This window comes from Aptenodytes forsteri, unplaced genomic scaffold (genome assembly GCF_000699145.1).
Source record: "Aptenodytes forsteri isolate BGI_AS27 unplaced genomic scaffold, ASM69914v1 Scaffold183, whole genome shotgun sequence".
In the NCBI taxonomy this organism is placed as follows: Eukaryota; Metazoa; Chordata; class Aves; order Sphenisciformes; family Spheniscidae; genus Aptenodytes; species Aptenodytes forsteri.
The window spans coordinates 1,579,195-1,594,367 of NW_008795918.1; the positions used below are offsets into that span (position 1 = coordinate 1,579,195).

The 15,173-nt window shown below is 38.6% G+C and overlaps 1 protein-coding gene across 3 annotated transcripts in view; it reads right to left on the reverse strand.

Moving 5' to 3' along the window:
* Nucleotides 1-2,582: 2,582 nt before the first annotated feature.
* CFLAR (CASP8 and FADD like apoptosis regulator) overlaps nt 2,583-15,173 on the reverse strand; it is a 23,118-nt gene continuing 10,527 nt past the window's right edge. The window contains exons 7-12 of one of the 3 annotated variants that reach the window (XR_657856.2): nt 14,645-14,696; nt 13,842-13,891; nt 12,537-12,615; nt 7,374-7,887; nt 6,049-6,450; nt 2,583-2,880 (exon numbers count right to left, since the gene is read on the reverse strand). Coding sequence is in view for 2 of the 3 variants with exons in the window: in XM_009284659.2 (XP_009282934.1) it covers nt 6,312-6,450; nt 7,374-7,887; nt 12,537-12,615; nt 13,842-13,891; nt 14,645-14,696 (834 nt within the window). In the remaining variant the exon portion in view is untranslated. Of the gene's footprint in view, nt 2,881-3,945; nt 6,451-7,373; nt 7,888-12,536; nt 12,616-13,841; nt 13,892-14,644; nt 14,697-15,173 lie in introns of those variants that run through there. The other 2 variants (XM_009284660.2, XM_009284659.2) reach the window with 2 other exon arrangements.

A 15,173-nucleotide genomic window follows, 5' to 3' on the forward strand; every position in this document is an offset into this window, starting at 1 on the left:
AGCGCCCCGCGGGGAACGGCCGAGCGCCGGGAAGCGGCCGCGCGGGGCCGCCCTTCCCCTCCGGCCGAGGCCCTCCCAGCACTCGGCCTCAGGGGTTGTGAACCTCCTGCCCTTCCCCCGGCCGAGGAACGTCACTAGTCACGTCAGAAAAAAGCAACTGACAACGCTTCCAGGACGAAATGCAAGAAGCGATCAGTAACTCTTTTCGCTTTTGCTGTCAAACCATTCTAAAGCAGGCTACATCGCAAAAAAGCCCCAAACATTTTTAGCAGATTTTTTTTCACCGACAAGAAGCTTGAGAGCGGTGCTTGTGGTAGAGGGCTTCTATGCCGTTTCTATGCGGGTCTGTCCCCTCCACACCCCTGCTACAGTAAGGGGAGGAGGAGGAAAGTGAGCAAGCCCTGCCCAGTGCAGGCTCCTCAGGGCTTTCAGAATCTCGGTAACACTGCTATCCCCCCACACCCTCGGGTCAATGGAGCCAGAATGCGAAGAGTCTCCTTGCTCATGCCAAAGAGCTGCTATCCAACACACAAATAACGGCCGAATTACCTGTTGAAACTAAAAGGCTCGCTGCCCTTTATTCAGTCAGCTCATTTTTTATAGAGCTGTAGATCTTCACAGCCAAATTTAACAAGACGTAGAGGTCTACAAGATGAGTCAACTAAGAATTTCAAGAGTTATTCTGTGGTCTAGAGGGACACAGGGACAATCAGTCTGACTGCATGCAGAAATTTTCTTCAGAAAATCAGCTTGAAATCCAGCATGTATAATTTAGTAGTAATAGTAATTTAATAGTAGTAGTAACGGCACCAATTTTGCTAAATCATGATGCTATTTTAGTAATGGCACCGATTCAAATCACATTTCTTATGTTTCTACAAAACACTGAAAATACACTCTCAGAGTACCACAAATTTGAAAATGTGGCATGTACAGAAAGGCACAATCCACAAAAAACAGAATTCCTAAGAGACTTGCAATGTCTTATTGATTCTAATACAGAAACTGAAAAAAAGACATTCTCCAAAACAGCCAGAGAAAAGCTGTCAAATAATTCAGTACAGGAGATATAGTTTAAATGGAACATAGATAACACAGCAGATCATCCACACAGATGGCAGCTTCTTCTCAGCAACATCATTCTGCATGTCAGAAATGTGAAACTCTGGATATCAGAAAAGTTCTCAGAAACAGTCATAAAAAGCTTCTCTGACTCAGGTATCTGTAACAGGAGTCACTGTTACTTCTTACGCAGAGTTGAAAGGGGAGATCAGACATACAGCATGCTCCATCTGCAACTGTTAGCAGCGTAACTTCCTCTTGAATGTGACTTCTTTCCTGGATAATGAGTTGGCAACCATTGTAAGACACAAGTATGTAACAGTACAAAGTAAACTGAATTTATGGCTCAGTCATGTCAATGTAGGTGGCTGAGAAAAAATCATGCAACTTAAGTCTGGTGCAAAACACCACAGAATCTCCTGCCTCATGGGTACACCTTCTGAGCGGCTGAAAGGCATAATCTGTATTCTGCCAATTCTCTTTTCCCTCTTCCATATATACAGCACATACAGAAGTACAACAAATGACTATTTCAGTTATCAGAAAGCAAAACTGAAATTCAGTGCCATGGAGCAGCGAGTCTGACAGCCTTGTTCCAAGCAGTGACAATGCAGGAGCAGAGGAGGAGTGGCTTGTTTTATCTTGTTCTGAAAAGTAGATATTTTGGCAGTCCGTGACCATGAAATTTCGCCAGCATGTCATTTTTTATGTTCCTGTGCTAACACCCTAAACTCATGATGGATCCAGAATTAATTCTTTTCCCCCTTTTCTTTTGGCTACTGAATGGAAGTTTGGTATCATTCAACCACTCTATCTGCAATACATGTACAACTTGATGCAACCCAGGCCCTGCATCCAGTCACCTTCCAGACTCAAATTTTAGGTGCACAGTACAGCAAGAACAGACAGTCCCTATCACGTGTACGGAGGGACACAAAAAGCTATGGAAGAAGTGACAGACAACTTCTGGCATCACAAAATTCCTGTGTGTTAATAAATACTGACTTCATCGCTACTTTTCACCATGCAGCGAGTACAGGGAATCAATCTACCCACACGCCACTCTTGAAAGAGGTGTCAAGGCAATAAATACTGCTTAGCTGAATGATTACATAGTGAGTACTGCTATGGTTTAGGAATCTACTGAAGGTCAAGACATCAGTGTAGAAAATCTGTATCTGACATCCACGAATGCTGCACAATACATGACATGTCCCCACAACTCTCTGGTCATTAGAGGGCTGTGACCACTTCCGACCCAAGCAGCCAGACACAAGGAGACTCCTTTTTCACTGCAAGGGTTATTTACAGGAGCCTCTACAGTTTTCAAAACAGCCTTTCTTCGTCATTTCTTAAGGAAGAGGACACAGACTTTACTTACTGTGTCATGCACTAAGGTGAAGAACATGTATACTTCATAACCCCCAAACCAAACCTACATTGTCACAAAACTATCAGAAACAAAATATATCCTATTGCTAATATTTTAAGTAAATAGTTCTATTTGGCATCAGAAAACCCCCAAACAACCAACCCACAAAACCCCACCACATTGTTAGATCCTGTAAGGATAGCCACTATTATTCTTACTTCCTTTCTCCCTTTTCTTCTTTCTCCTTCCAATATTGATGCTGTATTTCTCCTCCAAATCTTCTTTTCCCTACTCGTTCTTCTCTTGGTTCTCCCTACCATTCCCCTTCTTGTTCCTGCTTGAAATTTCCGTTATTTCTTTCCCTCATCTCTCTGCCTCCTCTTGGTTCCATTCTCCCTGCTTTTGGTTGTCTACAAGGCAGCAGAAGTGCTCATCACATGCAAAAGCTAGTAAGGGAAATGGGAAAAAGTGAAATTAATTTGTGAAAGAAATCACATTTATTAACATCACATACATATATAGGATAACTAGGAATCATCTTACTTCTACAACCACAGAAAACTTACTTGTTTCACACCAGTTGCTTCATTTACCAGCTGCTACAGGAAGTAACTTCTAAGATTCCAAATCTGTCATTTTATAATCCTTGCTCTTACCCCATGAAACATGAGCATGGTAGAGTTTCAAAATTACCCTTGTGCTTTATTTTACTGTAAGATAGTTACTTATTAAATATTCAGGGTTAGAATGAATGCTATTTTCATTACCTATCACATATAACACAGACCCTTCTGTTGACGCAATTCAGTAAGTTCTCTACTTGAGTGTGTGGAATACATATGAAAGTAATTTTAAGACACGAAGTATTTTTAAAGCCAGAAGCAATATGGCACTAGTTGAAGAAAAGGACCGTTTCAATTGGCCCTTTCCTAGAAAACAGTAAACTGAAAGGAAGACCTGCCCCCTCTCCCTGCCCCGCTATGATGCATTTATTTCCACACTTCATTAAATTGGATTTAGTATTTTTACTTTAACATTCATAGAGAACAAGCTTTGTTCTCTGGAGCATGTCCAGAGAAGGGCAACGAGGCTGGTGAAGGGTCTGCAGAACAAGTCTTATGAGGAGCGGCTGAGGGAACTGGGGTTGTTTAGCCTGGAGAAAAGGAGGCTCAGGGGAGACCTTATCACGCTCTACAACTACCTGAAAGGAGGTTGTAGCGAGGTGGGTGTTGGTCTCTTCTCCCAAGTATCTAGCGGTAGGACAAGAGGAAATGGCCTCAAGTTGCGCCAGGGGAGGTTTAGATTGGACATGAGGAAAAATGTCTTTACTGAAAGAGCGGTTAAACATTGGAACAGGCTGCCCAGGGAAGTGGTTGAGTCACCATCCCTGGAGGTATTTAAAAGACGTGTAGATGAGGCGCTTCGGGACATGGTTTAGTGGGCATGGTGGTGCTGGGTTGACGGTTGGACTCGATGATCTTAGAGGTCTTTTCCAACCTTAATGATTCTATGATTTAGAGAATGTCTGAATTTTGCAAAATATTATTTTCTATTTTTCCTCTTATGCCTGTGCCTACATAAAATTACAGTAACACAAATAACACATGTACCCATAGTTTTAACATAAAATTTTGGGTTGCATTTCCCAATTCAAAGCTATTAAGAAGTTTCCATAAACTTTTTAAAGAGGACACTATAGCTTATGAAGTGAAAAGAGAAAACTATGGAATGCATAGGGTTGCAGTACAGGTGAATTATTTTTCTAAATTGTGCAAAACTTTCTTCCCATCACAACTGTGTATGTAACTTTCTAGAGTTAACATGCAAATAAAACTGAATACAAAATTAAAAAAGGTAACAAGTGAAGATTTAATCACAATGATATAAAATCTACTTTGTATATTATACAAAATGGTACATTAATATAAATAAATATATATTTTAATCTTAACATTTTGTATGGATAAAGACTATAAGGTAAAACTTGTTCAGTGGATTTCTCCTCTTGGTATACTCTTAACAATCCCATCAATCAGCAGTTTAGGAACCTCTTAAGCCAGGAAGAGACTGGGTCTACATCCTGTAACAAGGAAGGACTCCTGAGCACTTTTTAGACTTTGGTATCTACTCTTTGCCAAATAAAAATGATTTTTACTTCCAATTCTAGAAGCTACTTGAAAACTCATTTGTTGTTTTCTGAATGAAACTTAGGAAGCTTGGTTTAAAAAAAAAAAAAGTTAATAAAAATGATGTCAAGCCAACACCCAAGAAGTACAACATAATATTGAGGAGTAAAAGTCACTGCTACCAGAGTAAGTTTACTGGCAAAGCCCTCCTAATTATTATCAATATACTAATGTATACTGATAGTATACAATGTATAGTATCAATAGGCTAGCTGCCTCTTAGGCTTGGTCTACAATGAAAAGCATTGTTGGTGAAGTTACGTATGTAAGCACACCTGCTTTTTGCTCAAATCAAATGCAGCTACACTAGCAAAAAATCTTTTTGCAGTTTATTTGCTCAATGAACTAGCATACCCTGTATTAGCAAAAACCCCTTTCCTTTCTGCTTGCATGGACCACATGCCAGAAGGATGTATGGTGTAACTACACCAGAAACCAAGCAAGGCATGCCAAGGCCTTGCATTTTTTTTCCTGGACAGGAGACTGTATTAGGAGTATTAAAAGTTTGCAAGTGGCCTACTTTAGGAGGGTAGAGAATGCCATAAATTCAATGACAATACATTTTGATACAACTCATCCAGGTTATACTGTTATATAACAAGCAGATTAACTGAACTTTTCATGTTAGGCATCTGCTCCACTGGAGAAAAATTTCTGTATTTAGGACAATTTTCACTCATGTTTTTTTCAGAAGAACAAGTGCAACTTGAAAAAAAAAATCAATTAATAAAGACATATCATTTTTCATAAGCAAAAGCAGTGAGGGTGGGGTGTTAAATTTAATCTAGTCTTAAGAGCCAGTGGCTGCTACACAACATTTAGGTTCAAATACAATAAAGTGTACTTCTACAACTATGCCTGGTGCAACAAGTGTGAATCATGTTTCTGCTTCCACAGAACATCTGCCAAAATCCCACATTTTAACTGTGTGGTAGATTATTGTAAAGCCCTGCCACATGTAGACTCATTTCTGCATCAGCAGAAAACATAGCCCAAAACATGGCAGACTCATTTATTAACATATAACCCCTGTGTGCTGTGGACAGTACTGACGACACAGGGTTCTGGGTGAATCACAACCTCTAATGCAGCAGGTAGATGGAATCCAAATTATTTAAAAAGACCATCTCTTTCCTCCTCCTGTTTTGCTAGTCTGTGGAGGCACATGAGCCAGAACTTGTTAATGAACTGGCATTGCTGGGTAGGCATTCTTTCCCGACGCGTTTTCCATTATTAGGTGCTAGGGAAAGCACGCAGTGAATTTCAGTGGCTTGCACTGGCTTATGTTTGTTTTAAGCATCAACGGAAGAACCTAGATCAGTGCACTGCTAATAGGTATGCTAAAAAACAACCGATGAAACAATAAAAACACAAAACCCTAGAAAACCCAACAGCTATACAGTTTAGAGCTCTTTCCACCCTGTTTACCTGTTGTACTTGGTTGTAAGATCTGTTGCAGTGCTATACGATAACAGCCGTTCTCATCCAAGCTTTCAGAGCCTTCTGCATTAAAATATAAAATCTAGTGCCTTAACACACCAAAATGCTTTTAAATCCCTGGGTTTGGAAGCAATAGGCACTTTAGATACACATGCAATAACAATGCATAAAGTAAAAGTATGTGTGAAACTGCCTGGATCATAGTAAGTGTTTCTTGTTAGCCACTTCAGACATGTCCTTTCCAACAGCAGTTAAGTGGGAGAAAGAAAAAGTTTCTTCCTCAGTGTGTGCTGGAGCAGAAGTGAGTATTGCTGGCTTGGGTCAGTGGTCTTATTCCATTCATAAACTTTTCTGTTCAGTTCCGTATGGATATCTAATATAGAGAGTTTCCTGCAGCAACAAAAGTAAAAGCTTTCTATTAGAGAATGAAACAAGAGAGAAGACAACTTTAGACTCAGCGAGGAGAAAGTTTCAAATTTCAGTCTTTATTGCAGAGGTTACACCCCTAAAACCCAAGGCTGAATATGCATTTTGGAGACAATCTGTTATAACCCAAATCACTGTTGTGATATTGGTTATGCTGACATGATGATCTGTGATTTCATTACAAGGTTTTAGGGTTTGTAAAAAAGTACTAAATGTTAACCCTGCAACTACCTTGAAAAACAGTTGCTAGCTCCTTGGTAGATCAATTGCACAAAGAAAACCTTTGTTGGTAAGTTGTATGTCCAAACATATCTGATTTTTGCTCAGATTCATTTTGATAATCTCTTTAGATAGACTAAAGTTTTCTGATAGTTTAAATTCAAGATTACAAATTGGCAATCTAGTGGCTCCCTGAGCGGAGCATTAATTAGATCTAAAGAAAGGACAAAATCCTTCCCTCTCAACTGCCTTTTCCCCAAAGTTAGGCACTGACTTTTTATATTTGCAAGCAGAGCTCTTCTTAATGATAAAAGGCAATCCTCAATTTGACAGAAGCCTGGTGTGTGCCTCGTTATCTTGGAGAAGGAAGACTTCCAATCCTGTCTAAAGCACTGGCATACATTACCCAGGACAGGTTCTTCCCTTCTCACTCTGCAAGCCCCAGCGCCATAACACACTTTAATTTTACTCTCCAGAATCAGAAACTCCAGTCCTACTTTAGACTACCTTCCTGTGCCATCATTCCAGGATCAGGTATACTTGTCTTTTAACCTATGACACAGCATGAAGACACTTTTCAGGACCAGATAGGATGAAACTTAAGGTTTCTCTTTCTCTAGGACAGCAGGCTGTCATAGGAAAAGGGTTATTTTTTTCCTCTTATTTACCTTTTATGAGGATTGCAGAGTAGCTCAGCCAGACAACGCAGATAATATGAGGATGAACTGGGAGATTTTTCTAGTGTAGACACATCCACCTTGCACTGACTCCAAAAGATGTCTGCTACTTGGGGGATAGTGACTTTCCAAGGGATTTTTGCATTAGCAATGATTTTCTCATCATTCCCATCTACTTCCAACAGACTAGTAAGTTCTTGCTCATTTTCTGGCACAATGTAGCTCTGAATAAAAAAAAGCTTCGGTTTTCCTAGGAGTTCAGGACATGAGTCTGCTGTAAAGTATTTCTTTATTTGTTCCAAAGGGAATCCAGAAAAGGTATGGTCTGTACAAAAGATGCTCTGAGGACTTCCACGGCTGACCAATACACAAATGAAGCTGTCACAATTTCTGTGCTTCTGCAACCTTGCAACTTCAAGCACTGTTTGATTCATGGTGTTCATATTTAAATATCTGTGACAACGAACGTCATAGCCTAAGCCTCTGAAGGTCTCTTCCAACACATCTGAAAAAAAGAAAGATGTAATTAAATCACAGCACATCAAGGCTCAATCTCAACTATCTTGAATTACAGGATTTACAGTATTTCGCTATTGGAAATCAGATGTTTATTTCATCACAATAATTAAAGAATCGGGAGTACTTGATGTCGATCACGTACATCACATACTTATAGTCCTACATGCATGTTATCTTTAATATGAGTTATGTACTTCATGACAGCAAAGACACTATTATTTGGCATGTGATCTGTTCCGAACTCCACAGACACTTGCATGCTTTCATTTAGAGCCAGCATCTCAAGTTGCTAGGACTTAAAAGTATCAGGCAAGAGAAAAGATTAGAAAATGCTTCACACAGAACATTCTTGAAATGGTAAGGAGTGATCTGCATAGCATGGGAAGTCTGTTGACACCTTTTAACTTGTCAAAATTACTCTGAATGGTTATTATAGACATACAGAACTGCATAGGAAACACAGAGACTCTCTTTCATCAGTCAAAAAGGAACCTACTGCAGCCATTTATGCTTCCTATTATATAAAACGGACTTTAAATGATGAGTTCCAGATGGAGAATGGACACTGGAGTCTTAACTGTGACAGAATGGCATTTTCAGGAAAAAAAAAGCTGAAAAATGAACCCTTTCAAATATGTTTGTAATTAAAACTGTAGATAGCCAAAAATCAAGATTTAACTCTATTGTATTTGTGTTAACCTGGGCTGCAGGAAAATGTTGCTATGCTCTGAATAACTACTTTGGATGATTATTAATATGATAGTGAAACCAGATACATGGTACCAAAAAAACCACAGGTATTTTTTAAGTGTTCGGAGAACCACAAGCTACAACTATGACTCATACCTGTAGCATCGTATCTTTAGTGTAAACCACATATACAAAAAAGCTGAAAATGAACCCTTTCAAATATGTTTGTAATTAAAACTGTAGATAGCCAAAAATCAAGATTTAACTCTATTGTATTTGTGTTAACCTGGGCTGCAGGAAAATGTTGCTATGCTCTGAATAACTACTTTGGATGATTATTAATATGATAGTGAAACCAGATACATGGTACCAAAAAAACCACAGGTATTTTTTAAGTGTTCGGAGAACCACAAGCTACAACTATGACTCATACCTGTAGCATCGTATCTTTAGTGTAAACCACATATACATTGCCCATGCACAGTTTCTGATATGACAGGAAATATCAAGTGCCATGTTTATGTAAAATGCCTTATAGACACTGGAAGCTAGACTGTTCCTTGACTTCAAAAGTTTAACAACCCCTAATTAGCAGAGGCTATTTCAGAGGTAACTGGCAGCAAAGCAGGATTTGTACTACCACACTGTTCTCCTCAAAAAGCCCGTAGTGAAAACAGGGAACAGAACTCGTAACTGTCCTCAGCAAAATACAGGGTAGATACAAACTCTATACTATAGCGAGGTGATAAACAGGAACTAGAGTGTTTCATGCCAGTTCTGTTCGTTTGATTCAATCTTGTAAAATAATTCAAAAACTTTCCAGACATTTTAAAATTTGGAAATAGAAAGGAAAATCCCCTCTATTTTAGGCAATAAAATATGATCTCAAAATTCAGGTGGAAAATTCAGTATTAATACCGTTTAGCAGTCATATACTTGATGAAGCACTTAATCCATTAGAGGGCAGCAGTACATACGCAAAACGAGAGTGCTTTTCCTATAATTTACTTATCTCACTAGCATGTACACAGACACACAAAGATACAAAACTTTGCGTCACCTTAGACCATACACACACTCTAAGCGTCACAATTAAAAAAAGTTAAACCCAAACTTAGAACTGATACCTTAGTGTAACAATAAATCAGAAATTATACATGGTAAGATTTGGATACAGCAATTTTACTTCAAGGCAAGAGAAAACACAGGATTACATGCTGCAACCTGCGATCAGAAAACATCTGTTTCTTCAACAGTAATCATCTCCCAACAAGCCTCCACTGACTTTTGAGCATTTCCACTCTACATAAAAAATTACCCTTTTCTCCCCTTGATTGTTTACAATGTAAGGAGAAAAATTGGCTTCTAAATGGGAAAGTCAAAAGCAGCTATTTACAAAACAGCAAGGTGCACTTCAGTTTGAATTTCATCAGCATCTAACGAATTCACATTGTTTACACCAGGCATTTTCAATTGTTGTAATCCTTGATCCTACAGTATCTATTACAGGTTCAGCTTCCTCAGATTAAATCTTGGGATAGCTACAGACTAATGCACGCCACAGATACAATTCCTAACATTCTCCCTGCCATCTTCTCTTTCTTTTGTATTTTCAGACTTCAGAAGTATTGTGGCACAACTCTATAGAGTAGTGAATGCCTTTCTAACAAACTCCTTTAAGCAATGCCATATGTCCTGCCTCTCCTCAATCTCACTAGCACAGTAATGTATTTCACTGAAAGTCTTGAGTTCTATCATGTTAAAATGCTGATGATGCACTAGTGACATTAAACATCTGAGACATACACATGATTTAATTGCTTCTGCATCCAACGCAGACATGCGTGGAGACTGCAGCACACTAAGACTTGCTTTGGGTGGTTTTGGCACAACAGCGGCAGAGCCATGATTTGCAGGTGTATCTGACATGCCAGATGCTAAACACGTAACCCATTTTTGTTCTTTCCAGTCTTCCTCTATCACATTTACACTTTCTGTTCTTGTACAAGTACTGAAATGACCATACGAGCTCATGAAGAGCACGTGTTGATTTTTTTTTATTTATTTTGTGCACATCTTTGTATTTAGTAGCAATTACTATGACAAAGGGGTCTGCACAGTATATTGCCTGTGCTAAAGATCTGTGCCTTTTAAGGAAGAGTAGGTCTAAATTTATGTATCTGTGACTATGAACTGACATAGCAGTTCCTTCTTTACTTCCTGTTTTCTCCAGTGTACATGCCTTACCTGCTTTTATACTTACTGTTTCATTTAAAAAACTCAGACCTGGCATAGTAAAACACTCTTGTTCAATAAATCAGGTCAGCACATGCTCATATCTCATCAGAGACAATGAAATTTAAAGAGATTTTTTTTGTAAACAAAGCTGTTTCCATTCCTCATGTTTTCTTTAGCTCTCCACGCTGAAATTTCTCTAGCAATCCTTTTTGCATTTGCTTTTAAGAAACAGAATTCCAAGTAATAAGTAATTATCTTGGTACTGGAGCAGGCTATCATGCTACCTTCCAGATTAAGGCTGCATAGTAAGTTTCTTGCATCAAAAGGGTTGTTTGTTCTCTGAAGCTACCACAAAAGAGAGAAGAACAGGAAAGTAAAGAAGAAGGCAACAGGACAGAGCAGAATGTTTGATCCCAAGAGCTGCCCCCCCCCCCCCCCCCCCCCCCGCCCTTGTTTTCTTTTTTCTTTTCTCGTTTCGGCAAAATTTTTTTTTTTGAGAGAGAGAAGTGAAGAAGTGCTTTAGATGGAACAATTTAATTTCTACATCCAGCAATTGCATCCTTGTTCTTTTTTTTTTTTTTTTTTTGGCCAGAGGTCATTGATGAACTTGGTAGGACAGACTGAAATCAGATCTCAAAGATGCTTCCCAGTTGCATGTAACTGAGTTAAGTGCTTTCCTTGTCCCTCTTCTCCATGCATGGTGAATCCATTCTAGTTCCTGTTACCCTAACAGCAAACTAAGTGTCTTATATCATTTACCTAAAATACTATTTCAAGCAAACATCAAAATTTTACCTTCTGTGTCTGTGCCCTGCATCGACTGCTCTTCAACAACTACATCAATAACTCTTTTGGTCCACCTGCTGGACTGTTAGTTATGAGAAAGGGAAAAGATATGCCCACAAACCCTCCTCTTCCCCTACATCTCCTAGCCTATTACAGAACTGACTGCAACTACTATCTTCATTTTTATTTTTAGCCTCATGTGTTCCAATGATTAGAGAGTGGTGTTTTTTTTTTGCTTATGCAAGAATCTAATTTTTGGATTCTATAAAGGCAATCAGGAAAAACCCACATTTTAACCATGGCACTACCTTGAATTCTACATGCAAATTGGTTGGGGTTTTTTAACTAAACCAAGAGGGTAGGAAGAAAAATTCCTTTCCCTATAAAGCTATGGTGACAGTTTCAGTTAAAGTGTGCAAGATATAACAGAACCCTAGGTGCATTATTGATAAAGGACCACGTGCCTTCAGCTGTTCAAAATATGTGGTGTCCAATATGATTACACTTCAAATCCACAACAGTTTTGGTTTTGGTTTTGTTAACTGGTGGGAAACACTTATCTTTACCATCTCTGCCAATAACCTACTGTATGACTGTAGCTTAACTATTCTGTCGGTCTCTGAACATCCTTTTGCTCCCTCCAAAAAGTCAGTCTATCCCCTTGTAAGTTCTTTCATTCAGAGATTCTGCACCAAAAAACAAACAAGCAAACACTGTTTGCAATAGTTAGGACAGTTGGCTTTAACCTCAGGTTGGGCCTTCCAACTCTCTGCTTTAGAAAACTTAGTAGATTGATAGACTAGGTGACTAGGACAACATTACCCTAGTCTGGCTGGTAAATGTACACCATATTCTTTATACTAAATTGTTCTAGTTGTCAGAGATTAACAAGATAAGGAACTTCAAATTCCAGAGACTTACCTGCGTCATTGCCAATACAGTCAATTATCAGGCATATTCCTAAAGGTTGACTTTGCATTCTGTACTGATCATCAAACACCTGAGGAATGTGAAGGACAAATACTAAGTTAATATGTCACACTCTCAACTTACAGACTTGATTCTTTTCTCAAATTTAACCACCTCAGATCTATTAAATTACATTCTGTTGTTTTTCCATACAGTAGCTAGCAGAAGTCTATCTACTGGGACGTAATATGTCTTATCTACACAACAAAAACAAAAAAGTCATGAGACATGGCCCAATGAATTTTTCCCCCTATTTCTAGTACAGGCTTAATTTTTGTGTTCTTGTGTTATGCAATCTTACTAACATAATGATCCTTAAACAAAGACTAAGACTGTACCAGAAATGAGAGAAGCAAGTTTGATACTGAACCTTAACTCTGGACAGATCTTCAAATTTAAAAACAACCCCAAACAACAAACCAACAACAACAGCAAAAAAACCCCACCCCCACCCCCCAAAACCCAAACCTGTATGGGGTGGAAGGGCTCTTTAAAGACCTGGACTATGACAGTAGTGATCCTTCTATAGTACTTCCAAATTAATTTCCTTAATTGTAAAAGTAAAAAAGTAACTGCTATTGAGATGTTAGGAGCTATAAGCTTCATATTGCCAACACAATAGATGTAGAGAACTTTTGTGGTCTTCAGGTATGCAAGCGGGCACTGCTCATCAGAACAACATTTATTTCCTTATTTAGTGGAACAACCTCCTTGTTCCTAAATAATCTGTAATGACTCTTATCACAACTCCTCTCCCCTTTAAAAAGATTACAATCAATTTGCTATAGGTAACTCCCTAGTTTCTGACCTACAGGAGAGCTAGTGAAAATAGCAGTAGTCTATCCTTATCATTAATATCCAAAGCACGTCTGTCTTCTACCTGGAGAGCAAGGGGCGGTGAGAGAATAAAGAACAAAGTTTACTGCATGCAAAGAAGCCCTGCCATTTCTAATGCAGATGGCAAGAGGTCTGACTTCCAACAGGTTTTGACTTAGCCTCCACTAATAAATATACAAGTTCTGTGTGCACATCATACGTACATGCATTTTGCACACCGCTGCTTCCATTTTATATTAAAAATATATTCTGCAAAGCAATTCATAGAACCTGTTTATGGCTGAGGAAGATAGGGATGTAGACATCCTTCTGTTTGCATGCAATTAAAGGAAATCTCAAAATTAAACACAAAGAAAATTAAGGTAAATACCTGCAGAGGTTTTTATTACATTACATGCATACATATGCACAAGCACATACCTTATGTGACACTGATCCCGATTCCTGAATGGACATGTGGACTGGTTCTGCTGCAGTTAAAACATACAGAAGTAATCTCAGTATGTAGGTACTAGTGACATTTCTTTGACACCAAATCAGTTAAAGAGGAACATATCTAGTTCAGCCAAGTTCTCAGTCATCTGGACCTCTTAGTTTCTCTGTATGCTACTGAAGTAAAAAAAAAACACCCAAGAATTTTCACCTCTAAAATGTTATTTGGATTGCATTCTACATTGCTTGCAACTAGAACAAACAAACAGTCTCTCCTACACTGACAGAATTCAGCCAACTACTCTTTTAAAAGTCACCGTATTTGAGAGGTGTTTTGGGTTTCCAGAAAGAACACAACACACATGGTAAGAACCTGGTACTCACTGGACAACTTCCCAACTGGCCTGGTGGAGAGTCTACCACTGAACAGACACAAAACCTTCCTACTCAAGACTTAATGGACACAGCTGTACTACATGGGCCTTCAGAGCTGGCTAGTCAACCTTTCCCATGATTTTATTAATAAACTATTTATTCTGCTAAAAAGGTGTGACAGTGGAAGCCCAAAACAATTTCAATAAAGTGTGAAGATCTAGCAGCACAAGCAAAGCAAAGACAAGAGCAAACAGGAAGGCAAGGCTCAGTTTTCAGAGGTACCAAATACTCTCTGCTCCTGGTGGTATCAACTGGTTTAGTCATAAACACAACTATCAAAAAACAGTCCTTCTGATACAATGAAATGCATCATTTGGCTCTTTCAGATTATCAAAACTCAGATAAAATGCTCTTACCCAGAATAAGACTTTGTCTATTTTGTGGTTTTTCTTTATTCACATTCTGGATCTAAAATGAAGAAAAAGGTGTATTTTCCCCCTCTCCTTCAATAATAATGCGTTCCAAAATATAACACAACAGCATTTTTCTTCCTCAATAAAAGGATTACATATTTTAGATTCACAGCTATCAGCTAATTAGAATTACAAAATAACAAGTTAAAAAACCCCTACCAAAACCACAAACAAACAAAAATCCCAAACCCCTTCCTCCTCAGGAAAAAATTACCAGTTTGCCATGAACAGCAAAAAAAGTTTAATCCCTAAAACAGTAAAACAAACAAAAAACTCTCTGAAGATGTGAATTTTGTTTCCTATAGAGCAGCAGGGAGGAACTTTCACTGAATTAGAAAGGAAATTATAATAAAATTATCGTAATACAGAAAGTCAATGCAAACTCTTTCCTATTAGCAGTCTGGAAAACAAAGCTGTTGTAGCTTTGTTCGTAAAGCTTTCTGCATCACTGGTGTCTTGGATGTAAGCTTTA